Source organism: Felis catus, chromosome C1 (genome assembly GCF_018350175.1).
Source record: "Felis catus isolate Fca126 chromosome C1, F.catus_Fca126_mat1.0, whole genome shotgun sequence".
NCBI classification, from domain to species: Eukaryota; Metazoa; Chordata; class Mammalia; order Carnivora; family Felidae; genus Felis; species Felis catus.
Genome location: NC_058375.1, coordinates 170,366,149 through 170,391,407, shown reverse-complemented (window position 1 = coordinate 170,391,407; position 25,259 = coordinate 170,366,149). Strand labels below are relative to the sequence as shown.

General features: G+C 34.1%; 1 protein-coding gene across 2 annotated transcripts in view; it reads right to left on the bottom strand.

Annotated features, from left to right (window-relative positions):
* DNAJC10 (DnaJ heat shock protein family (Hsp40) member C10) overlaps positions 1 to 25,259 on the bottom strand; it is a 52,121-nt gene that overhangs the window by 6,218 nt on the left and 20,644 nt on the right. For both annotated transcript variants that reach the window (XM_006935397.4, XM_045034105.1), the window contains exons 8-20: positions 25,100 to 25,177; positions 21,776 to 21,819; positions 20,988 to 21,125; positions 17,322 to 17,411; positions 16,455 to 16,568; positions 13,908 to 14,022; positions 8,964 to 9,091; positions 8,542 to 8,658; positions 5,356 to 5,457; positions 4,170 to 4,325; positions 3,088 to 3,221; positions 1,960 to 2,013; positions 1,550 to 1,697 (exon numbers count right to left, since the gene is read on the bottom strand). In XM_006935397.4, the coding sequence (XP_006935459.3) occupies positions 1,550 to 1,697; positions 1,960 to 2,013; positions 3,088 to 3,221; positions 4,170 to 4,325; positions 5,356 to 5,457; positions 8,542 to 8,658; positions 8,964 to 9,091; positions 13,908 to 14,022; positions 16,455 to 16,568; positions 17,322 to 17,411; positions 20,988 to 21,125; positions 21,776 to 21,819; positions 25,100 to 25,177 (1,418 nt within the window). The remainder of the gene's footprint in view (positions 1 to 1,549; positions 1,698 to 1,959; positions 2,014 to 3,087; positions 3,222 to 4,169; positions 4,326 to 5,355; positions 5,458 to 8,541; positions 8,659 to 8,963; positions 9,092 to 13,907; positions 14,023 to 16,454; positions 16,569 to 17,321; positions 17,412 to 20,987; positions 21,126 to 21,775; positions 21,820 to 25,099; positions 25,178 to 25,259) is intronic.

Below are 25,259 nucleotides of genomic sequence, written 5' to 3'. Positions count from 1 at the left end.
TTCCTCCCATGTCCTTGCTCCCCTCTCATTTCACTAGAGCAATGATCCTGCTGTATTAAATGTATTTATTTGCATGTTATCTTCCCACTAGAATAAAACCTCAGACATGTAACTTTTGTCTTTCAATTTCTATAGCTCTAGTACTTACCGTAATGCTTCTCACCTAGTGCTTAGGATTTGTTGAATGATCTTTTTCATATTTAATAACTTTCTGGCATATCCAAGATATAGGTGTGTTATAAAATATATAACTAAGCTAAGTTTTTCAGTATACAAGGGAATGAAAACATTTTGTTAGAATTACTGGAGAAAAAGGAAGCACAAAAGGAAAAGAAGATCAAGTAAGCAGGAAAGATGAAGAACTTATTTGAAGGATGATCCAATAACAAATAATCTTTCATGACACCTAGGAGCTTTGAAGTCCCTTTGCTAAAAAATCCTGATGGGTTAGGATTGTCAGCTTTTGCTTTAGACTGGTGAAACTGGAGCTTTCTCATTCTAAGTGAGTGTTTTGTAGCCCAGGCAAAGCTCCCTGAAGCAAGAATGCTAACAATCTGGATTAGGTCATTAACAGGATGATGGGGACAGAAACAAGAAAAAATTAGACTGTATTCTGTTTATGCATTCAGTTAAATTTTATAAGCATTTCCTGAGTTAGACTCAGATAAGACCTGTACCTTGCCCTCAAGAAGCTCCAGTCTTATGGAGGAGATAGATATCTAAATATTTATTCACTGTGTAAGCACACCAAATGGAGTACAAGACATCAAAGTGACACTGAGAAGGACAGAGAATACAGAAGTGCCAATGTAGCTGGATTTTGTAGGATAAGGAGAGAAAGATTCAGATGACTAATAATGAAAAGGCATTTTAGAGAGAGGCAACAGTATCTGCTCAGCAAACCTGGAGTATTTTGCTGTGTCTGAACTGTGAGGTGTGGGGTGGTGACAGAGATAAAGCTGAAGAGGTAGGAAGGGTCCCACCAGAGACCTGCAACCAAGGTTGTAAGTCAAGAAACTTGGCTAGCAGGAAGCCAGAGAAGGCAGTATTTTAGAAAGATCAGCAGGGCAGAACTGAATAAGGCAGACTGGCAATGTGAGACTCGTTAAAAGGCACACATGAGAAGTCTGGAAGAGATGAAGAGGGCTTGAAGAGAAAGGCTAGCAGAGGACATGACGAGGAGATGACACATTTGAAAGGCACTTAAGAGGCAGGACAGGATCTAGTGATGGGCTGGTGGGCAGCAGAGTAATGGTAGAGGAAGGAAATAGGGAATAAGCAAGAGAAATGAGTTGTCTCTAATGGTTAGATGATGTCATCCATCAAGATAGAGATGTTAGCCAAAAGTATTAATAAAGAAGGAAGAAATCTACCACAAAGATGATACTCATAGAAATGAAATGGGATTTTTAAAAAATTCACAGGAAACTTCTTAGAAAAAAAGAATCATATATACCTTTACCTAATTATTTTATCTAATTTTTAAATAATCTAATTTTTAAAACATGCATGTAACTACAACTTACTTATATAGATAGACAAGACTTACCCTAGCCAAAAGCTCAAACTCTGGAGCAAAATTTTGGCAAGGTCCACACCAAGGAGCATAGAAATCAACCACCCAGTGATTTTTCCCTTGTATAACTTTTTCATTGAAAGTCTGAGGCGTTAGATCTATGGATGCTTGAGGTAAAAATCTGTGGCAAGGGATCAAAATTACTTTTCATTATATGAAACCAAGGAAAACATCTAAAATATAGCAAAAGTTTCTAAGTTAAAACTGACTTCAAAGAATGACTATAAAGCACAACCCTATCTTGGTAAATTATAATTCTTTACTAAGTAGTTTAAAATGTGAGAGCCTTAAAAAACTTATAGTAAATTTAACTGCAGACATAAGACGAAGGTAAATAGCACTGAATCTATTTTATGCAATGATGCATATTTTTAATTACTCACCCTAGACCCCAAATCCTCAGGGAATAAGCATCTCTATTCCAACCATTGTAACTACTGAAAGAAGAGCAAATATGAAAGTTGTAAATACCATTTTCTATTATTGGATATGTTCAGAAAACAATCTCATTGCAGCAGTTTAAAAGTTTGACTGACTACTTAGCATCTCTCTTCTCAGTTACACCTAGCTACAAACGCTGCTTACATGGCTTCTCAAATACATTTTTCTCTAGTTTTGATGTTTTTTTGTGCTCCAGGTAGTCCTAAATGTTTAGCTGCCTGCTGGACATCTCCCATAGGAGCACGGGAATGGTGAAACTCAAAATGTCTGAGACTTCAGTTTCTGAACATTTACTCTGGTTATTATGTCTATCAAATTCCTACGTACTTTTTAAGACCCATGTCAAAAGCCACCTCATAAATGCAGCCTTTCGTGATTTCCTCTCATAGTTGTGATCCTTTCCTTCTTTGAAATTCATGGTCTGTTTTTACTTTTCAAAGAATATTCCTTATATTCTGCCTTGCACTGGAGTGGTCTACCTCAAATACCATGTGGTGTTATAGAAACAAGTATGGGCACTGACACAGACCTGGGCTGAAACCCCAAGCAGCAGTGTGACTTGGGAAAGTTAATGAAAGTCTGTGGATCAGTTTACTTATCTGTAATAGTAGGAAAGGGTAGTAATTCTTATTTCTCAGGGTATATGTGAGGACCAGTGGAAATAATGTGAGCAAAGGATCAAGTACAGTACCTGAAACCAAACACTGACTTAACAAATGTTAGTGCTTCCTCTATCTTCCTCTATACTGGAGTGCCAGCTTCATGAACATTGGGATTGTTCAATTCTTTTTTTTTTCATCTTCTGAGGTTCTCCTTAGCACACTATCTTAAAACATGGTGGACTCCCCAAAAATGTTTGTTGGGTTAACTTTTATTTAGTTAAGATAAACAAATAAATAAGCTTAAAAAAAAAAGTTATTTATCTCTACACCCAACATGGGGCTTGAAGTCATGACCCCAAGATCAAGAGTTACATGCTCTTCTGGCGAAGCCTCTAAGATAACTTTTAAATTTTAACTGTCTAAATAAGTGGTTATAATAAATGTCTTTAAATTTTAGGCAACACTTACTGATACTGAAAAGCTTTATTTGATTTTTGGGGAAAAAATCTTATCTCAGGGTATCTCCGAACATTTTCTTGGGCACAAAAAGAATGATACTGTTGGCAGTCTATACTGCCTACATTGATCAGTCCAGTTAATGTCTATAAAAGAGAAAAAGGAGAGATAAAATAGATCAAAGTGATTACAATAAAACTACCTCCATAACTATGTTTACAATAGAAAAATCATCATTTTGAGATGGTTCTTATATTATTTACCAGTGATTTTCACCAAATAAAAATGGGTAAGGGTTTAAAACATAACAGAATATATATAGTAATGAACTGAAAATGTAATGTTGCAGTTAAGACCTTACTACAATTACTGCAGATTAAATAACAGATTTCGTACATGTACCTTATGGGGGGAAATGAAGTATTTCTAAAACTTAAGTGTTAGAAACTAGGAATTAATGAAGACCTCTGCAATGGTATTTCAAAGAGTTATTTTTCAAATAGACATGCATTGCAGCACACTGACTCATGCCTGAATTTAAAAATTTTACTGAGAAGAGCACAAAATTGTATTATCTTAAATGTTAAATACTAGAAATCACTTTTAACTCTTCCGTTTGTTCATTTTTTCTTAGAAATATAAAAGTTGATTTCATTTTCCATTCTCATATTGAAATAACTTTTCCCCAATCTTTCATGATTTACAACACTATGTCTATTTGTAGGAAATCTTAAAATTCCAAATGTTTTACTGATCAAAGCTATTTTTTAAGTCCCACAATATTGTGAAGAAACTGTATTAAGCTCTAAAAATAAATGAGTAGAAAAATTTTAATAGAAAATAAAGGGATCTTTGGGTTGACTTTGGCAGAAATTTGGTCAGATACATACCAAACAAGTGACACAGGAAAAAGTAAGGGTAGATTATTCTATACCATTCACCTATCAGACAGAAACAGAGTTGAAATCTAAGTGGTGTAATTAAAGCTATTGGGAGTGATAATCTAGAGGTGAATTCATCTCCGTTTTAAAACAATTCTGTTAAATACACATTAATGCTAAATGTTAAGATTTAAATAAACTACTGTACTATACCCGGGCCATTCTTTTCCACTCTGGCATTAGAACTTGACATGGATGACACCATGGAGAGTAGAAATCAACCATCCAGACTTCATCATGTTTTCTTTGTTTAACTAGTTCACTGAAAGTGGTGGGTGTCAGGGAGATCACTGAAGGATTCATAAGATCCTAAAGAGAATTTAACTTTCATTATAACTGATATAAAAAAGTATTGATACATTCTTGGCAAACTGTTATCACTTAGAAAAGTTCCTGGTTTATTTTTGTTTCTGTTTTTAATTTTAGAGAGAGCACAAGTGGGGGAGAGGGGCAAAGGGAGAGCCAGAATCCTAAGAAGTCTCTATGCTCAGTGTGGAGACCAACACGGGGCCCGATCCCACAACCCTGGGATCATGACCTGAGCTGAGATCAAGAGTCGAATGCTCAACCAACTGAGACACACAGAAGCCCCCCAAAATTCCTGTTTCTGAAGAATCAAAATATATTTATTTATATTTAAAATACAATCTAAAGTGAATTATTTTAAAAAGGACAAATGATTCCTAATTAATTTAGACTTTGCCCATTAATCTTCTGAAATCAAGGTATATTTTCTTACTATTATGTATCATTAAAATCATCTTAGGTAGGGAAAAGAGGCAACTGTATTTAAGGTGACAGGAGATGGGACAAAAGCTTAGAGGTGCCTAGATGTCTACAAAGGCCATATAGTTCTATTCTAGAACCAATGAGTGGTTTGGAAATAACCCTCTAATTATTACTGAAAAGCCTACTATTCTATTTTCCTGACAGTCTGAATGGAGATACTGCACAACTTCCCTAACAGCTCACTTGCTCCAAATACTGTTTTAACAAAGCTTTAGTCTACAATGATGGGGTAATATTAACAAAAGTGTTAGCTTCACTGGGGAAATAATAATAAATAATACAGCACAAAATGAAAAACTATTTAAAAAAAATTTAGGGGCCCCTGGGTGGCTCAGTTGGTTAAATGTCCAACTCTTGATCTTGGCTCAGGTCATGACCTCACGGTTCAAGAGATCAAGCCCTGCATCAGGCTCTGCCATGACAGCATGGGGCCTGCTTGGGATTCTTTCTCTTCTTCTCTGCCCCTCCCTCACTTGCTCGCTGTTTCAAAATAATGATTTAAATTACCTCTACAATTGACAATACTATAAATTAAATTAATTTAAAATACCTCTATGAATTCCAAGATCTGTTCAGCAGAGTGATGTCCTTCATATTCATGAACGTTGGACTGGTTGAATACCACTGTTGTTGGATAAGCCTGAATGTTATACTGTTAGGAATGAGAATACAAATGAAAGGTTTTATGCATTTTACCTATTGGTTTCAAATTCATAACCAGCTTGCTTTTAAGTAACAACATTTAAAAAGTCCATTGCTAAATTGCTGGGTTATTGCAAAATTTTAGCCTGGCCAAATTTGGCAAAGAAAATGGATTTACAGTTGCACTGATAAATTACCCTTTTTATAGCTACTCCATTAGCCACAGAATCCACGGGCAATGAAACACTGAAAAGTGAGCAAGGCTAATTATGAGTGTGGGCCCTTTTGACTCCTGAACCAAGAGGATAAGGCTGTAAAGAGCAGGCTAATCTCTGGCTTGAGTCTTCTTGAAACCATAATACTCCAATTTGTCTAGAAGAAAATAAAGGAAGCAAAGGAGCAAGGATAATAATGTGTATACAACCATATTTTAAGGAATTGTGACTCATTTCCTAAGAATATGGTCATCTTTTATTCATCATTCAAGGTAGTTTTTATAGTACAAAATACTGTAAGTTCCTCCTCAGAGTAACATCAACACTGGCCAAGGAAGCATTTCTTTGAAGTTTTAACTTTTCTAAAAGTTAACAAGGCTATCTTGTGAATTTACTATAGCTAAACTTTGCATCCTTAAAGTTGATAAGCGCTCAGTAGAAAATTGGAATTTTCTGAAATTGACTAGGATTAAAAAATAATTTTAGGAAAAACAATGGAAATATTTATCAAAATTTGTAAAATGAGTGTAAATTCAAATAACTCAGATATAATTGTTGTTTTGTTAATCTACTTAGTGATTGATTAGCATGTGTTGGGAATCTTTTTAGCACTTAAACATGTAGTTTCTAGTCTATTCTCCACAACTAATTACTCATTAGTGAGTAATGACCCCTGGCCTCTACTGCAGGTGAATTTGACACCACAGTTTTAAATCCTTACATTTTACTCAATTATCTAAAGAATATTTAATAGTTTAGATAAAAAGAAAAACTAGAAGAATTCAAATTAAGATAATTATTGTTTATCACATTAAGTTTGTATCTTGCTTAGCATCTTTTCAAAGTCACATATAAGACATTCAAAACCAAAGGCCTTATTGTTTAAACATAGTTCAGTTAAATTTCAAACAGAATGAAGAGAGAAATCATCTAACAAATACCCAGACATCCCCTTCCCTATATTTAAGGAAGATTAACTTCTTTATCACACTGGTATTACTAGAAGGTCTTTTTTCTTGATCCTATTTGCTTTCCTTCATGAAAGTAGGAGCAATCGATGTCCTCAAATAAGTATATGTCCATTCTACTGATGTTTTCCTCCTTTGCGATATGTTTATGTATCCCTGGGCAGTATAGTAAAATGTTTGAGCACTTAAAAATTTTCTGTAATTCTGTCATACTCTGTAAGCTATTATGCACTTGTTTTTGTCACCTTACATTGTATTTTTGAGACTTACCCATGCTGGTAAAGATAGACCTAGTTTAAATGCTCTATGATATTACACTGTGTGACTGGATAATTTATCAACATACTTATAATGTCAGATTTCTAAATTTTTGTATATTTGATGGATTGCTGTAATTTGTACTTTCCTGATGACTAGTGAAATGCAACATTTTTTACGCTGGAATTCTTTTTCTAAAAAAAAAGTCTACAAACTTTCTTATTTTGTCTATTTAAAAAAATTGATTTGTAGCCTTGAAATATTCTGGCACTAATGCTTTATCAGTTACAAGTACTACAAATAGTACTGTAAATATCAGTTACAAGTACTACAAATAGTTGTCTTAACTTCATAGTGTCTTTTTCTTTGGTAATAGTTTTAACATTTAATATAGTTAAAATCATTCACATTAATTTTTACCTTGTGTGTGTGGACTGAGAGATTACTCCTCACACAGATGCCATAAAATTTCACCCTACATTAACTTCTACTATGTTTTTAAAACCTATTGTTTTCTTTTCCCTTCCCTTTCCCTCTTTTCTCTTCTTCTATCTTTTTAAAAAAGTTTCATCTTATAAAATAAAATACACACAAAATCAGAGAGCAATAAGTTCTCAAGTACTCTTGTAGCTACAATCATCTGCTCACCACACTTATTTCACCTATTCTCCCTTCCAACTCTGCCCCTACACCAAGATTATTCTAAAGCAAATTCCAGATGATTTATCATTTCATCCATATTTCAGTCTATTTAAAATATAAGGACTTTCCCTGAAATGCAACTACACTGTCATTTTAATATCTAAAAATGAACAATTCCTGATAATTATCAGATACCCTGTCAGTGTTCAAATTGCCCCAATTATTGCTTGCTCATTTTTTTGCACTTGGTTTGAGCAGCATCCAAACACGAAGACCTAAACACTTCATTTGAAGGATATGTCTTTTGAGTCTCTTTAATCTCTTCTGCTTTTCAATGTCATCTGTCCAATAAATTAGGTGTTTGTCCTGTAAAATCCTCTACGTGCTGGGACTTGAAGAGTTCATGCCCATGGTGTCACTTAACATGTTCCTCTATCATTAGATTTCCTTAACACTGATGTCACAGCTTGATTTGATTTAGGTTTCATATACTTGTTCCAAGTATGTTTTATAAGTGGTATTATATACTTTCATCATGAGGTATATAATTTCTAGTTATTCTTGGAATGAAGAATATTAATTAACCTAAGAACATATTTTTATGTATACAAAAGTTTCAAAAAGCTTGTTCATTTTTAAAATTTCTAGCTACTAACTACACTTAGAAGAGAATTATGAAGAAAACCTAGAATAAAACTATAGACTGCCAAAAGTAATATTACATCAAAAATTATAAAGATTTTAAATACTTGAATGACCATGTATTTTATCAAATAAACAATATTTTCCCAAGTTTGATAAATAAGACCATGTCTACATTCACTCAATTATGTTGTCTACTCATGTTTTAATCCAACCATAATTTTATATCATTTTGTTGAAATTATTTGTTCAAATAATGTTACTCTTCTAAATGTAGATATACATTTGAAAGACAGCTTTTGTCAGTCTAACTTAAAAACTATTTTATAAAAATGTTGATTAGAATAACTATTTAATACTTAGCCTTACCATGTTACAGAGTCCCTCGTGAACCGTACAATCTAGTGTACCAAACTTGAGCTGACCATAAAGATGCTTTGATGCTTTTCGTAACTCTGGCAACAAAGCTCGACATGGTGGACACCACTACGGAAGAAAAAAATATTCATAAGCGCTGAGCTAAATGAAACAAAAAGCCACATTTCTGCAACAATCAATATATGCTAGATAAATCATACTTAGTGGTAAATCGTGTGTGTGTGTGTGTGTGTGTGTGTGTGTATTTTATCCCTAGAGGGGCAAGTACAGCCCTGCTCTCATAGAAGCAATATGTGATAGTGGCCAAAATTGAGTAACACAATTCTAGTGTTCAAGATTATATAGCAAATGTCTTTTTGCTGTGACAAGAGAAAATTTGAAACACTGACATTTGACAGATAAAAATAACTTACTGGTGCAAAAAAATCAACAAGCCATGGTTCCTTGTCATTGGCAGGAAAATTTTGAGGTCCAAGTGTGGTAACATGAGAATTAACACTTTCTTTGGCAAAGGCAAGTATATCATATAGAATCTTCTTTCCTTTGAAAGCGAATAAGAAAAAAAATTAAAATTCATGTACTGCCTTTCTATCCATAGAAACATTTCAAAGTTTTTAGACTTAAAATATTAAAGAAAGGAAGATAAACTTATTGACCAAATTGATTTTGGTGAGGTTTCATCCGCAAAGGCAGAGTAATCACTTCATTGCAATATTTGTTGTGTTCTTTAAATTTTTTTTTTAATGTTTATATATTTTTGAGAGAGAGAGACAGAACGCAAGTGGGGGAGAGGCAGAGAAAGAGGGAGACCCAATCCGAAGCAGGGTCTGAGCTATCAGCACAGAGCCCAACGTGAGGCTTGAACTCAGAAACTGTGAGATCATGACCTGAGCTGAAGTCAGATGCTTAACCGACTGGGCCACCCAGGTGCCCCTATTTGTGTTCTTTATGCTTACCCGAGCTATTATTGTTGCCTAATTATTAAACCTGTTTCTTCCAACTCAACCTCCCTTATGAATTCAAAACCTGTATTACCAACTGCCCAGTGAAGATATTTACGTGGATGTCATGTAAACATTTAAAATATATTAAAATCGGAGTTATTCCCCCCCAAACTTGCTCCTTTTCTCACCTTCCCTATGTTGGCATTGGCATAATCATCCACCAGGTGCCTAAGATTTCCCAGAGTGATACTCGCCTTCTTTCTTTGCTGGTGTACCATGGACCAAGACCAATTAGACTAGTGCCTAAATTCTGTCTTGCCTATTACAATAACCGAGCTGGTCTTTGCGTACTATCTTTCGTAACTAATCCATTTTTTCATTGCTACCACAGTTAATTTACAAAAACATTTGTCTGATTACACTGTTCCTTGCTGAAAGGACTTTGATGATTTACTATTGCCTAAAGAATATACTCTTTGGTTTGACAAATAATGATTTTCTCAATTAGCACTTGGTCCATTTTCCCATGTGCCCTTTGACTTATTCACTTAATTGGCAATATTAAGTCAAATACCTATTATGTGTCATCCTTGTTTTAAATGTCATAGGGCATGCAAGAATAAAGATACAATCCTCAGAGAATTCACAGCACAGAAGAAATATTTTCACAATTATTTAAATACAATTATAAATGATACCACATTCTCCTGCTTTTTTCTTACTCTGTAGCTGCAGCTTCTTGAACTGGTTTACACATTCCTCTATCTTTGATCATCCTTAGGGCCCTGATCTTGTCTCTCTACTCACTCTTCCACAAGCTCATTCTCACTGAAGGCTTCAACTATCGTTGATATGATGATTATTTACATCTACCTTTTTCAGCCCAAATTCCTCTCCTGAGGCCTAGGCCTACATTCAGCTACAGATTGGTGATGTCTACTCCCTATCAACTCCTCCCCTCAGTGTTCTCTTCTTCACTCAATGGTACAGTCACTCAATTGCCAACTGAATGTCAGAAACTTGGGCTTCTTTGTCTTACTTCCCCACATCTAAACAATTGTCAAGTTATACTGACTTTATATATAAATACTGACTTTGTATTTAAAGGTTGGTCCCAGTCCCTTCAACCACATTACCATTATTTAAATAAGGCAGCCGTCTTCTCTTAGATGAATGACTGTATCAGGTTTCTATCTGCCTTCCCTTCCTCTAATTGTGCTTCTATCCATTCTAGGTGGCCAGTTGCTTTCCTAAAATGTAACACTAGTTAAATCGTATGTCTGCATAAATCTGAGAGCATTTGCTTTGCCTTCAGGATAAAGTCCAAATTCCTTTGCCTGACAGATGATACACAGAATTTGGAACTCTGAGGCCTTCTCCAGCCTCAAGTCTCAATCCTTTCAAACACTCAAAATTCCATCTTGAAATCCTCCTTTCTAAGAATGGATGAGGCTCTCTCTTATCTCAGAGTCTAAGAGAACTTGTGCTGGTTCCTGTGCTTGGAACATGCTTGCTACTCTTCATTTGGTCAACCATTACTTACACTTTAGATCTTGACAAAGAGATTGCTTTCTCTTACCTCAGAAGATTGTTCCTCCTAAGTGTAACCCATACTTAGCTCTGGTGGTAGCCAGTCTCCAAGGCAGTCCTCAGTGACTATTACCTCACGTATTCACACCATTGTTGTAACAGGGTACAACAAATGGTGGATATGATGGTGTGTCCTGCCTGACATTAGATTACATAATAGATATTGCTGTTACATCTGTATCTCTCTCTGATCATTATTCTGGGAGAAGCCAGCTGTCATTCTGTGAGCAGCCCTACAGAGAGATCCAAGTGATAAGGAACTGAGACTTTTGGTTGACAGCCAGCAAGGAACTAAGTCTTGAAGCCAGCTGTGCCAGGAGCTAACCGTCCCCCCATAAGTATGACCACAGCAGCTACGGCTGGGTCTCTCACCTAGTCCACCAGCATACCCGCAGCAAATGTGGCTCAGCCCAACAGAAGGGCACACGCAGCCACACAGGGGACGCCCCCCTTGAATACCTGGCTCTGGTGGCCAGGAGGGATTGGGCTTCTGGGCCCAACAAGACACTCTCTACAGAAGGCCACTCCTTCTAGACCAGATGTAACTGATCTACCTAAAACACAAAAACAAACATGAAGAATCAGGCCAAATGAGGAGACAGAGAGAGATAAAGTAGTCATAGAAATATTTAGTAGTTTAGTGGAAGAAAAATCTGAAAAATGCCCATAGTTGAGATGCTACATTTGGCACACTAGAAACGAAAACTATAGGTGGTGTTTACTTTTGTTCACAAGACCCTTAAAGTCTGCACTAACCTGATATGTCACCAGCATTCTTGCTCAAACACTAAAATAGCAGAAAAAAGTGAATTATTTTATTTTCTTAATGTTTATTTTTGAGAGATAGAGCACATGTGCGTGTGTGAGAGAGAGAGAGCATGAGTGGGGCAGGAGCAGAGAGAGAGATAGAGACAGAATCTGAAGCAGGCTCCAGGCTCTGAGCTATCAGCACAGTGTCCGACACGGAGCTTGAACCCACAAGCTGTCAGATCATGGCCTGAGCCGAAGTCGGAAGCTTACCCGACTGAGACACCCAGGCACCCAAAAGTGAATAATTTTACAAAGAAGAGTAAAGAGAATAAAGCAACTAAATATAATTCAAAATATCTTTCTCCAAAAGAAACCTATTTACTAACAAAAGCAAAGTTATTTATAGTGAGTACGTTTATACAAAGCAAGGTAAAAAGAACCACAAAAGACCCCAAAGAGCCAAAGCAATCTTGAGAAAGAAGAACAAAGCTAGAGGTATCATGGTCCCTCATTTCAAGATACACTACAAAGCTGCAGTAAACAAAGCAGTATGATACTGGCACAAAAACAGACACTTAGTTCAAAGAAACAGAATACAGAGCCCAGAAATAAACCCATGCTTGTATGGTCAATCTCTGACAAAGGAGATAAGAATATACAATGGAGAAAAGACAAGTTTCCTCAGTAAGTGGTGCTGGGAAAACTGGATAGCTACATGCAAAAGAATAAAACTCAACCACTCTCTTATACCATACACAAAAATAAGTTCAAAATGGATCAAAGAACTAAATGGGAAACCAAAAACCATGGAAGTCCTAGAAGGAAACATAAGTGGTAATCTCCAACATTACCTTAGCAACAATTTTTCTAGACCTGTCTACTATGCAAGAAAAACAAAAGCAAAAACTATTAGGACTACATCAAAATAAAAAGCTTTTGCACAGTGAAGGAATAAAAAGAAAAAAAAAAAAAAGCCAAGCTACTGAATGGGAGAAGATATTTTCAAATAACGTACTTAATAAAGGGTTAATATCCAGAATATATAAAGAACTCCTACAACTCTACACACACACACACACACACACACACACACACAATCCAATTAAAAATGGGCAGAGGACCTGAAGATACATTTTTCCAAAGAAGACACATACATAAATGGACAACAAACCAATGAAATGATGCTCAACATCATTAATCATCAGAGAAAGCAAATCCAAACCATGATGAGATATCTTACACCTGTCAGAACAACTAATACCAAAAAGCAAGAAATAGAGTTGGCAAGGATGTGGAGAAAAAAGAACTGGTAGGCAAACAGTATAGAGGTGGAAAACAGTATAGAGGTTCCTCAAAAAATTAGAAATAAAAATGCCATACAATCCAGTAATTCTACTGTTATTTACCCAGAGAAAACAAAAACACTAATTTGAAAAGATATATGCACCCCATGCTCATTGCAGCATTATTTACAATAGCCAAGATATGGAAGCAACACAAGTGTACATCAATAGATGGGTAAGAGGATGTGTATATACACACAGACAACACACACACAAATGGAATATGATTACTCGTCGATGAAAAAGAAGGAGATCTTGCCATTTGTGACAACACAGATGAACCTAAAATGAATGATGCTAAGTGAAATAAGTTTGAGAAGACAAACACCATATGATTTTACTTTTGTGGAATCTAAAAAACAAAACAAAGTAGAAACAGACTCATAGACACAAAGAACTGGTGATTACCAGAGGGGAGATAATTGGAGGGATGGGTGAATTGGAGTGGGGGCTAGACTTCCAGCTCTGGAATTAAGTAAGTCATGGAGTACAGAGCAGGGAATATAGTCAAAGGTATTATTAATACCACCATACAGTGACAGATGAGAACTACACTTGTGGTGAGCACAGCATAATGTACAGAGTTGTGGAATCACTGTTGTATACCGGAAAGTAATGCAATACTGTGTGTCAACTACATTTCAGTTAAAAAATAATTAAAGAGGTAGAAAGTACAAATAAAAAATTATTTGAAAATACATACACATTTTTATCATTTTTCCCTTCTTACCATGATGAATTTCATATTCTTTGGTTCCTTGTCCTTTAAATACTGCTAGACATGGCTGAAACACATAGAGATTATTACAGATGTCTGGTGCAGAGGAACAGTCAAACTTGCCAACCTAAAGGAGAAAATTTAATTTGATGAAAACAAAATCTTATATATTCATTTTTTAAATATTCATAAAGAAATGCCATTGCTCTAACAGTTTCTAAAAAGAAGTTAACTGGCCATGAAAATAAGAGATAGAAATAATTTACATTGAACACTGAAACTAAGTTTAGTGAAGGAAAAACAAAGCCTCCTAGAGAGTTCAAAAACTTGAGAGAAAATATTCTAGAAAACATGAAGTTGCTTAAGACATCCACTCTTCTAATAATGCAGAAGACACTTATATAATCTTGGAGTGGGAGAGATAGAAAACTTTTCAAGACCTCAAAAGCAGAAATAAGAAAAAGGTTGACAATTTCATACAGTGTGAAAGAAAATTGCATAAAGAATGCTAACAGGCAAATGATAAACCATGAAAAAATATTTGCAAGATTTTAGAGGATCCACTAAAATAAAAAGATAAATCTCCTTTCAGAAGAAAGAAAACAGGCCAGAGACAGAGAGAAAATAGAAAAATTATGATTTGTTAATAATCACAAAAGATTTTTTCAACCTCACTAGAAAGCAAGTAAATGAAAATGAATATTATTAATATATCACTTTTGGCCTATAAGAATGGTGATTACAAAAAATGATACTATCATGATTGGCACAGGTGTGGAGAAATGGCTACTCACATGTTGCCAGTAAGAATACAAAACGATATAAACATTATGGAGGACATTGGTAATGAGGACAATTAAAAAAAAAATCTTAAGAAAATTCCTCATACTGCATTTTTACAGTATGTATTTTTGACATAAAATAGAAAAAACATAAGATGGATCTGTTAAACAATTATGGTGTAATCATATAGTGAAATACCACCTAGTCTTTAGGGATGATGGTATCTATATGAAGATAAATATAGATATTATCATATCTATATTCATCATCTATATTTATCATCAAATATCTATATCATATATTTAAATGATATTTATCTATTTAGCATAGATTAAATATCTAAATATATTTATCATCATATATATTTAATAATATATATTGATCACCATCCCTAAAGGCTAAATTCATATATATATATATATATATGTGTACCTATATATACATACATACACACACATATACATATGCATAATAAGAAAAGCATAAGGGGCCTTATAAGGCATTTAAGAAAATACATGATATCGTCAAATGGAAAATTCTACAAAGGAGAATATAGTAGTTCCTCACTTATCAGTGGTTTTACTTTCTGTCGTTTCAGTTTCCATTTGTCCAACTGTAGTCCACAACACAGGATTCTCTTCTAAAGCACTGTCAGGTCGGGAGTAACTTAACAACACACCATGGTGCTTACATTATTCACCTCACTTCATTTCATCATGTAAGCATTTTACGGTTTCATATCAATTCATGAGAGTACAGTGCAGTAAGATATTTTGAGAGAGCCCATATTCACGTAACTTTTATTTTAATTATCCATTTTATTATTACTGTTAATCTCTTACTGCACCTAATTTATGAATGAAACTTTATTATAGGTATGTATGTATAGGAAAAAACATAATATATACAGGGTTTGGTACTCTCTGTGGTTTCAGGCATCCACTCGGCATCTTAGAACATATCTCCTGCAGATAAAGGAGGGACTATTGTAATAGTGAATCCATTTTTATTTAAAAAGTTCATATATAAATTTACATGTATGTCTATCACAATGGCCATTACAATATGTATGTATGTGCACATATATCCCTATGCCCACATACTATAACATATGTAGAAAAAGTCTGAGAGGTTACACAGTAAATTTTGTAGGAGAGCCATTAATAGTAGTGAGAATATGGGTAATTTTTAAATATTTGTTTTAATTCATTTTGTTCTTTATATATCCTAATTTTTAAACTATGATTACAAATTAAAGAAATACAAATTTTACTTTTTTAAAAATGTTTATTTATTTTGAGAGAGTGCATGCGTGCATGAGAGGGGGAGGGGCAGAAAGCAAGGGAGAGGATCCTAGGCAGGCTCTGTGCTAGTGCAGAGCCTGACACAGGGCCCAAATTCCTGAACCATGAGATCACGACCTGAGCGGAAATCAAGAGTCAGATGCTTAGCCGACTGAGCCCCTCTGATGCCACAAGAAACAAGAATTGTAAAAAGGAGAAGACATTCTTCTATAGTATGCATTTCAGAAAAATTTTCTGATACAGATATATCACATGCCAACTATCCAAGAGAAATGAAAGTTAACTGCTTTTAGATATCGCTGTTGGTTTTTAACAGAAAAACAAAACTACAAAAGAAGAACAAAAGCATTTAGGAGTTTCTTAACCTAGAATCTCAAACAAACATTTTTACGTTCCTTAAAATGTAACTTTATATATTAAATTAGTAGGAAAGCACACTAGCAGAAGGCTAGGCAGAATACATTTTCCTTACTTGAATATGTTCACTTTTAAGTAGAGTTTTTAGTTTCTTCAACTCAGGATCGTTTGAATTTTCATGTTTTCCAAAATTAAAAAATAAGAGCCACCGATGATGAGCCAATCGATCCTTAGAAGTGATAAAAAGGGGGGAAAAAGTGAAAAATAATGTCAGAGTCAATAAATTCTAAGGGTTCTAATCTTTATTTCTTTGACCTAAATTTTAGCCACCTACCCATTACTTCAAAATACTGTCTAAAATTCAGACCCATTTTATTGTGTATTTCTTTGCAATAATGCAATGTAAATCAATCTTCTATTAAAGAAGATAAAAATCACTAAGTTATAAAATCTTAAAGCAGACAACTGTACCAAAAAATGTATCTAACTTTAATGATACATAGCTAAAAATTTGGGGGTAGGGAAGTAAACTGTTTTTAGGCTTAGCAGTTTGGTAGGGATACGACTTGGAAGGCTCTGGGATCAAGAAATAGAAAAAAAAAAAAGTTGATTCTACTGCAAACTGAGTATTGCTAAAGCTGCTTAACTCTCAGTGAACAATATAAATAGTTCTATAAGCAAGAACATAAAATTCCAAAACAGACCCACAGCTGCTTTGTGATAAAAAATCTTGACTTTTCTGACACTCCTGCTGAAAGACATCATTCAGGACTGGTTAGGTTTTCCTGAACTCTACACCCACCATGAAGTTGCAACTCCAGCAATTAGAGTTTAATATAGAATAACGGATATGTATATGAAATCCTTTGAAACTGCTACTTTCTGTCTAGTGATGAATGAGACAAATGCTGATTTTAAAATGTTAACATGTGAAATGCTACCAACATTTACTACCATTTATCATTATTAATAGAAATATTACCTCTAGTGTATTTGCCGAAAGTAGTTCAAAATCTGGAAGATTATGCATTATTTCCAAATATATTTCTTTAGCATCCAGTGAATGAAGGAACTAAAATAAAAGAATTATACTGTAATCTTTTTAATCAACACCCATTTATTTTAGTGTCCTTTTTTACAGAGAACTCTTTAAAAAAAAATCACAAAAGTTAAAAAGTTTTTAAGCTATTTATTCTAAATGTTGTATTTTTAAAAAAATGTACCATAGTTTGCCAATCATTAAAAAGCTGTGTAAGTGGGCTGTTTCTTAAAAACACTGATGTAAAATTACATTATATGGAATTTTCTGTTAATTGTGGTGCACATTCTATAATAAACTTCATGATAACGTGGAGTAACCTCTGAATTACTGGGGAAAAACTGTATCATGTTCAGATTAATTTTAACGCTCATCATGTCTTGTGGAAGGCCAATGCTTTATAAACTTTACAACTCAAGTACTACTTGAAAGATCTGAAATTCCAGTACAAACTTGTTGGAACTACCATGGTGTTCAGGGCTTAACTGTGCTCAACACGGGAGTAACCATTTGGATAGAAATGACGAGTACAACATAATAGAAAATGTTTTTTTCTAAGTTTCTTTCCTTAAAGCTTGTTTTTCTTTTCTTAGATTTTTAGCATATTGTTAAAGATCTATATGAAATATTTTCTGTTACCAAAGGGCTTACAAAGCCCAAACAAAACTTTCATGCCATGGTACTACAGTTCATTGACATCAATCACATTTATTAGGAAGGTTTTACTAAAAATACTCCTATAGCAGCCTATATAAATATGTAAGTGACTAATCCACTAGAATCTCGTTATAAACCTGTTTGTTGTAGAGTAAAACGTGGTACTTACATTTATAAAGGATATTGTCTAACCTCTGAATTTCTTCCTTCCTCCCTCCCCTCCCTCTTAAAAAAGTTCTTTATTCATTATACACAGAACATGTCTCCTATAAAATATACACATAAATCATTTTTAAAAAGTGTCATTTGGTGACCATTTTCTCAATTACAGAACACACTAAATCAGTTGGGACAACAGCTCTGTCTGCCTCAAAATAACCTAATTATAGCACCCAAAGTCCTCTTTATATCTAATGCAAAGTTACAAACTTGTTTTTGGGATTATTTCCCAATATGTGTTTGAGGACACAAAATTAATAATATAACCTAGTATATTACAGTCACTGCACAATAAATCAGTTTATTACAAACTGAATTTTTTTCATTATTGATGGAATGCAAACAAATACTGGGTACTTTTAAATGGCAGATAACTACAAAATTACCTTTGATAATGGCATTTTGGGTTTTAGAATTACATTAGGATATGAATGGTGTAAAACATTGTTATAAATAACACATCTTAAAACAATGGGGGCTATACTGTAGTGACTCGCTATACTGTGTGGACATTTATCAAATTAAGTGAATTTTCTACCCAATTACCCAGTACAATGTTGTTGACAATAAGGACTCAGTAAATAAATGTTTGCTGAATATACGGGTTAGGAAAGGGGGAAAAGATGGATGTCAAGTACTATAACTGAAATTTACCTGGGAAGGAGAGTGTTTAAAGAAGATATAAACTACATATGTCATACAAGTAAATAAACTCAGAGGCCAACAAAACAAACCACCAAGCAGAAAACACTGTTGCTAGAATACATAAGGCAAGATTTGCCAATAGTGAAAACGGGAGGTATTTAAGAGATAACCAAGAAGATGTTTATGTTAGACCATATGTTTTCTCATAGACCATATGTTTTCTCAATCAATTCACTTTGAGACAGACCATAAGACATTTTACTTTTTTAAAAACTTGAATGCTTTTAAGAGAGACAAAGACTATTTAATTCATCACTCTCTGTTACTACAGTATTACAGTATTTCCAGAATCACTGATGTATGTCTCCTAGGGTTGCATCTGAGCTTGCAGTTTTATATCAAAAAGCAGAAAGATCTCACTAAAACATGAGACTGTGGTACTGAAGGCAAGAGCCTATGTTAAGGGAAGAGGCATGCTCATACACTGTGGCACAGTATAAATAGAAATTTTCTGTAGGGGCAATCTGGCAAAACAAAATTAAAATTGCCATGGCTATTTCATCTAAATAGGTAATTGAAGAAGTGCACAAAGATGAACAAACATTGTTCATTACAACACTGCTTATAATCATGAAATAGTAGGTAACTTAAATATCAAGAGAGCACTGATTAAGTAGGTCACATTTAGTCAATGGATTGCTACTTAGGGATTGTTGATATGTATATGTATCTCTAGCACATAGCATATAATATACATAGGCATTATATATATTGTCCACTTACATGCCAGATAATCTCCTAGGGATTTGACATATAACGGTAAAAACATCCAAATTTAAAAATGTATTGTGGGAGAAAAATAAAAATAAAAAGGTAAGATATTAGTGTATATTATAAGGTGATAAATGCTCTAATAGCAGTGGGAGTGGATTTTAGAAAGATTTTAAAGAGCCACAGATTCTCCTGACATAGGTTACAGAATATGAGAAAAATAAGAATCGAGAAGGACTCCAAAGTATTTGGCCTGAATGATACTGGATGGGGTTTTTATCAACTGAGATTGGGAAAACTGTGGGTAGAGCAGATTTATGGGAGAATACTAGGAGTATAGTTATAGCCATCTAAGTTTGAGACATCAATTCATATCCCAGGGGAGATGTGGAATAATTCAGGCAGTAGGATATATATATATCTGGAGTGGAGGCCAGAGGTCTGGGCCACAGATAAAACTGGAGAGTTGTCAGCATGAAGTCATAATTCAGGTATATGTAAGTAGAGATCTGGAAAAGTATTTATCAAGATTTGATGGTGCTTGTCTGTGGGTGATTTGGTTTTAGTGAATTTTCCATCTGTCTTTATACATTTTTTTTTTAAAGATATTATTTTTAAGTAATTTCTACATGCAACGTAGGGCTTGAAGTCACAGCCCTGAGATTAAGAGTCACATGCTCCACTGACTGAGCCAGCCAGGTGCCCAGCCTGTATACATTTCTATACCCATTAATGAATTTCAGTAATGAATATGTTATTTTTGTCAACATCAAAACAGAATTAAAATACAGAGACATAAATTTATGAAAGTTTGTCTTTTATTATTTTCTTTTGAGGTTCTTTAGGGATCTATCCAATATCCCATTATTAATCTCAGCTTCTTGATAACTAGCTTGAACCTTGGTCTCCTCATTCATAAAATTAGGGAGGTGAACCATACTGGTGATCTCCAAACTAAGTGTATACCAGAAAATCTAACAGGGTGCTTTAAAAAAAACAGATACTGACTCTGAGCCAAACCTACAAATGATCTATATTTTAACATTAGAAAATACACACTTAAATGAAAACCAATGAAAATTCATACAACCTAAGAATGTTTTCCACACTTTTGGGCTGTAAATTTTAATGGTTGATACCATTGTAAAAAATAATCCTTATAAGGAGACTTTCCCATTAAACAGAATCCCAAAAGTTAAATATTTGTTCTAAATAATTAAACATTATAAATGGACTCGTTTCCTTGTTTACAAAATGGTGTATTATGTTTGAATGTGTGTGCTCACCTATATGTAAAGAAATTAAAGTAATTCATACCAAAACACTGCTTTTCTCTTTGTTATTTAATGTGGCGCCAGGAGGAAAATAGGCAGTAGTACTTGTCGTAATATCCAAACTTTTACAAAGGTTGTCCTGGGTGGCACAGTCCATCCATCCTATGTTAACAAGACCATCCTACAATGGAAAGCAACAAAAAAGAGGTCGCGTGTAAGTAAAAGAGAAAGTTCGAGGGATTTAGCTTTATTCAGAAAGCCCCAACTTTTGTACTTTAAATTTAAAACTTTCAAAAAAGTTTACCTGGAATATAAATGATGCAGATTGGAGTAACGTGATTAATAAAGTTGGTCTAATACATAAAAAAATTATACCTAATATATACAGAAAACATATTGAGCACACATAGATCTTTCACAAATTTCCTAACTGACAAACTCCCAGGCAACAAAGGGAACTTCAGTAGTGTTACAGTATCAACAACACACATATTATGTCCTCAACCATAGCATGATGAGAGCTAAATATGCAACAAAATAACAAAACATAACAGTACAAAATATAATTTGGAGATGATTCGAACACTAAATATAAACTCCTTTGTTTAAAGAAGAATTCATAACTAAATTACAGAATATTCGAAGTGAATAAAAGCACCAAAATTCTAGTTAGGAAGAGAAGTTTTATAGCTATGAATACACTTATCAAAAACCAAAATTTATAAGTAAGTGAGTTAAATGTTCAAGAAAATACAAAGAAATATTAGGAATCAATTTTTAAATGTCTTTCTTAACATGGCCATATAGTTTTGCAAAATAGCTGATGCTTACCAACATGCCACTGAGCCTGAGTCGTGTCTGTGAAGTTAAACAATCTAGGGAGGAAAAAAAAATTATGACCTAATTTTAGCTTTATTAAGTCTATACTTCCTTTTGACTTTCCTCCCACAAACTACCATGTTGATTCTAAGGCAACTGACTGGACTCCAGTGGTAAGAATGACACATTTACTAAGTTTCATACTACACATGTGCATATACACACACACAAGCACACATGTGCATACGCACTCTCACACATTTTTCCATTCTCTCCTGTTAATTTCCCAAGGTTTCTAGTTAAAGAGAATCGCTTTTGGATCTTATTCTCAAATCTGCTCCTATCAACAATCCCCTTTATCGAAGAGATCTCATGATTTTGGGGAACTAAAATGTCACAAATCTATATGATAAAAACATATAAAGAACCTTTAAAATATAACAGTCTTTTATTTATTTAATTTTAATTACAGTAGTTAACACACAGTGTTAATTTCAGGTGTACAATATAGGGATTAAACAATTAGTGTTTATCATGGTGTACTAAAGTGGTTGTTTTCTCAACACTATTTGTTGAAGGGACTATCTTTTTCCCATGTATATTCTTGCCTCCTTTGTCACAGACTGAGCATATAAGCATGGGTTTATTTCTGGGTTCTCTATTCTGTTCCATTGACCTATGTGTCTTTTTTGGTGCCAATACTACATTGTTCTGATTATTACAGCTTTGCAGTATATCCTGAAATCTGGGATTGTGATACCTCCAGTTTTGTTCTTTTTCAATATTGCTTTGGCTATTTGGGGTCTTTTGTGGTTTCACACAAACTTTAGGATTATGTGTTCTACTTCTGTGAAAAATGCTGTTGGTATTTTGAGAGGGATTGCATTAAATTTGCAGATTGATTTGGATAGCATAGGAGATTTTAACAACATTTGTTCTTATAATCCATGTGCATGGAATATCTTTCCATTTGCTTGTATCATCTTCAGTTTCTTTCATCAGTGTTTTATAGTTTTCAGAGTACAGGTCTTCCCTTAGTTAAGGGAACTAAACTTAGTTCCTTCCTCCTTAGTTGAGATTATTCTTAGGTTTTTTTTTTTTTTTTTTTTTTTTTTTTTGGTGCAATTCTAAATTCTTAATTTCTCTTTCTGTGGCTTCATTATTAGTGTATAAAATGCAACAGATTTCTGTATACTAATTTTGTATCCTGTGACTTACTGAATTTATTGATCAGTTCTAATAGTTTTTTGGTGGTCTTTAGGGTTTTCTATATATAGTATCATATCATCTGCAAACAGTGAAAGTTTTACTTCTTTCTTACCGATGTGGATGCCTTTCATCTCTTTTTCTTGTCTGACTGCTGTGGTTATGACTTCTACTAGTATGTTGAATAAAAGTGGTGAGGGAACATCCTTGTCTTGTCCCTGATCTTAGAGGAAAAGCTCTTAGTTTGTCATCATTGAGTGTGATGTTAGCTGTAGGTTTTTTGTATATGACCTTTATTATGTTAAGGTATGTTCCTTCTAAACCTACTTTGTTGAGAGTTTTTATCATGAATGGATGTTGTACTCTGTGAAATGCTTTTTATGTACCTACTGAAATGATCATATCTTTATCTTTTCTCTTGCTGATGTAATGTATCACACTGATTGATTTGCTAATGTTGAACCACTCTTGCATCCCAGGAATAAATCCCACTTGATCATGGTGAATGTTTTTTTTTTTTTTTTTTTAGTGTACTGTTGGACTCGATTTGCTAACATTTTGTTGAAGATTTTTGCATCTATGTTTATCAGAGAGATTGGCCTGTAGTTCTCTTTTTCTGTAGGGTCTTTTGGTTTTGGTAACAGGATAATGCTAATCTCACAGAACGAATATAGAAGCTTTCCTTCCTAAAATATTATACGATCTTAAAACAACTTTTTCTTCATTTTCACAGAAGCTCTTAAAAATATGAATATTGGGATACAATGAGACAGATTTAGAAGGAAACTGTAGCACCACAGAGCCTATAAAGACACGTAAAATCAATTTACCTGGGATGAAAAGTAAAAGAATATCAGAAAGTTTAAGTTTTCTTAATATGTGGAATGAACAGAAATTTGTGCATTAGGCCAAAATGGAACAAAATCCCTCACTGTTAGACTAAGGGTTATTTTTGCTTGAAGGCAATACCTTCCTAACATGGGTCTTACAGGATAGGGTGAGTGATTCATTTTAGCTGCAAGGCAATTCATTTGCAACAGAACAGTATAAAGCTGATAGGTAAAGTTTGGGTTAAAGACCCATGTTAGGATTAAACGTATAAAAACATGTTAATGAATTTTGTAACACTGGGCCAATCTCATTGTTTGAATGGAGTTTGTGGTTTGGTACATGGGGTACTGAATTTTCAAGTTAATTTACTGGTGGAAAGGTTCCTAGAAATGGAAAGTTATCATCTTCAAATATATAATTTTGTAAGGCAAACATACATACATTTTTTATATGTTAAGTATGAAGAAAAGTCCATAATACCAAAAAATTATTATTTGGGGAGGGTTACATCTGTCAACAACTACAAGCGGGGGAGGGGCAGACAGAAAGGGAGACAGAGGACCCAAAGCAGGCTCCACACTGTCAGAACAGGGCCCCGATGCGGGGCTTGAATTCACGAACTACAAGATCATGAGCTGAGCCGAAGATGGAAGGTTAATCAACTGAGCCACCCAGGCGTCCCAACGACTAATCATTTTTGCAAACTGCCAAACACATCTGTGTCTATCTGAAGGTATAATTATAATGAGTGTAATTAAGCTGGAAAACTTGTCCATCAAACAAAGTTATAAATGAAACTTTAACAAATTAATAATTTTATAACAAGTGTAAAATAACAAAAAAAGGTAGATATTCATTAAATAAAAAATTATGCTCAGATATATATTATAGTTTGAAGTACTGAATCATCAATTATGGTAGCATACTTAAGACTGACACCTAGTCAAAGGGTACAAGCTTCCTGTTATAAGATTAACAAGTTCTGGGAACATGATGTAGAGCATTGTGATTATAACTAATACTATTATATTATACACTCAAAAATTGCTAAGAAAGTAGATTTTAAATGTTCTTATCATGAAACAGAAATTGTCCTTATGTGACAGGTTGGAGATGTTAGCTAATGCTATGGTGGTAATCATTTTGCAATATACGTAGTATATCAATAGGTTGTATACCTGTAAGTTACACAATGTTATAAGGCAATTATATCTCAATAAAACTGAAGAAAAAAATATTGCCACCTAAAAATTAAGTGTTATGATTTCTTCAACATAACAAAGTAACAAATAAAATTACCTCCTCCTTTGGAACAAAAAGTGATCAGCCAGCCAACACCAGCAGCAAAAGCAGTTTCTATGGAGTTAACAAAATTTCCTTAAAAGAAAATAAAGCAAATTACCTATTTTTTGAATTCCGGAATTCATAAAAATCCTCTTGAAGCATGTCAAATTCCTAC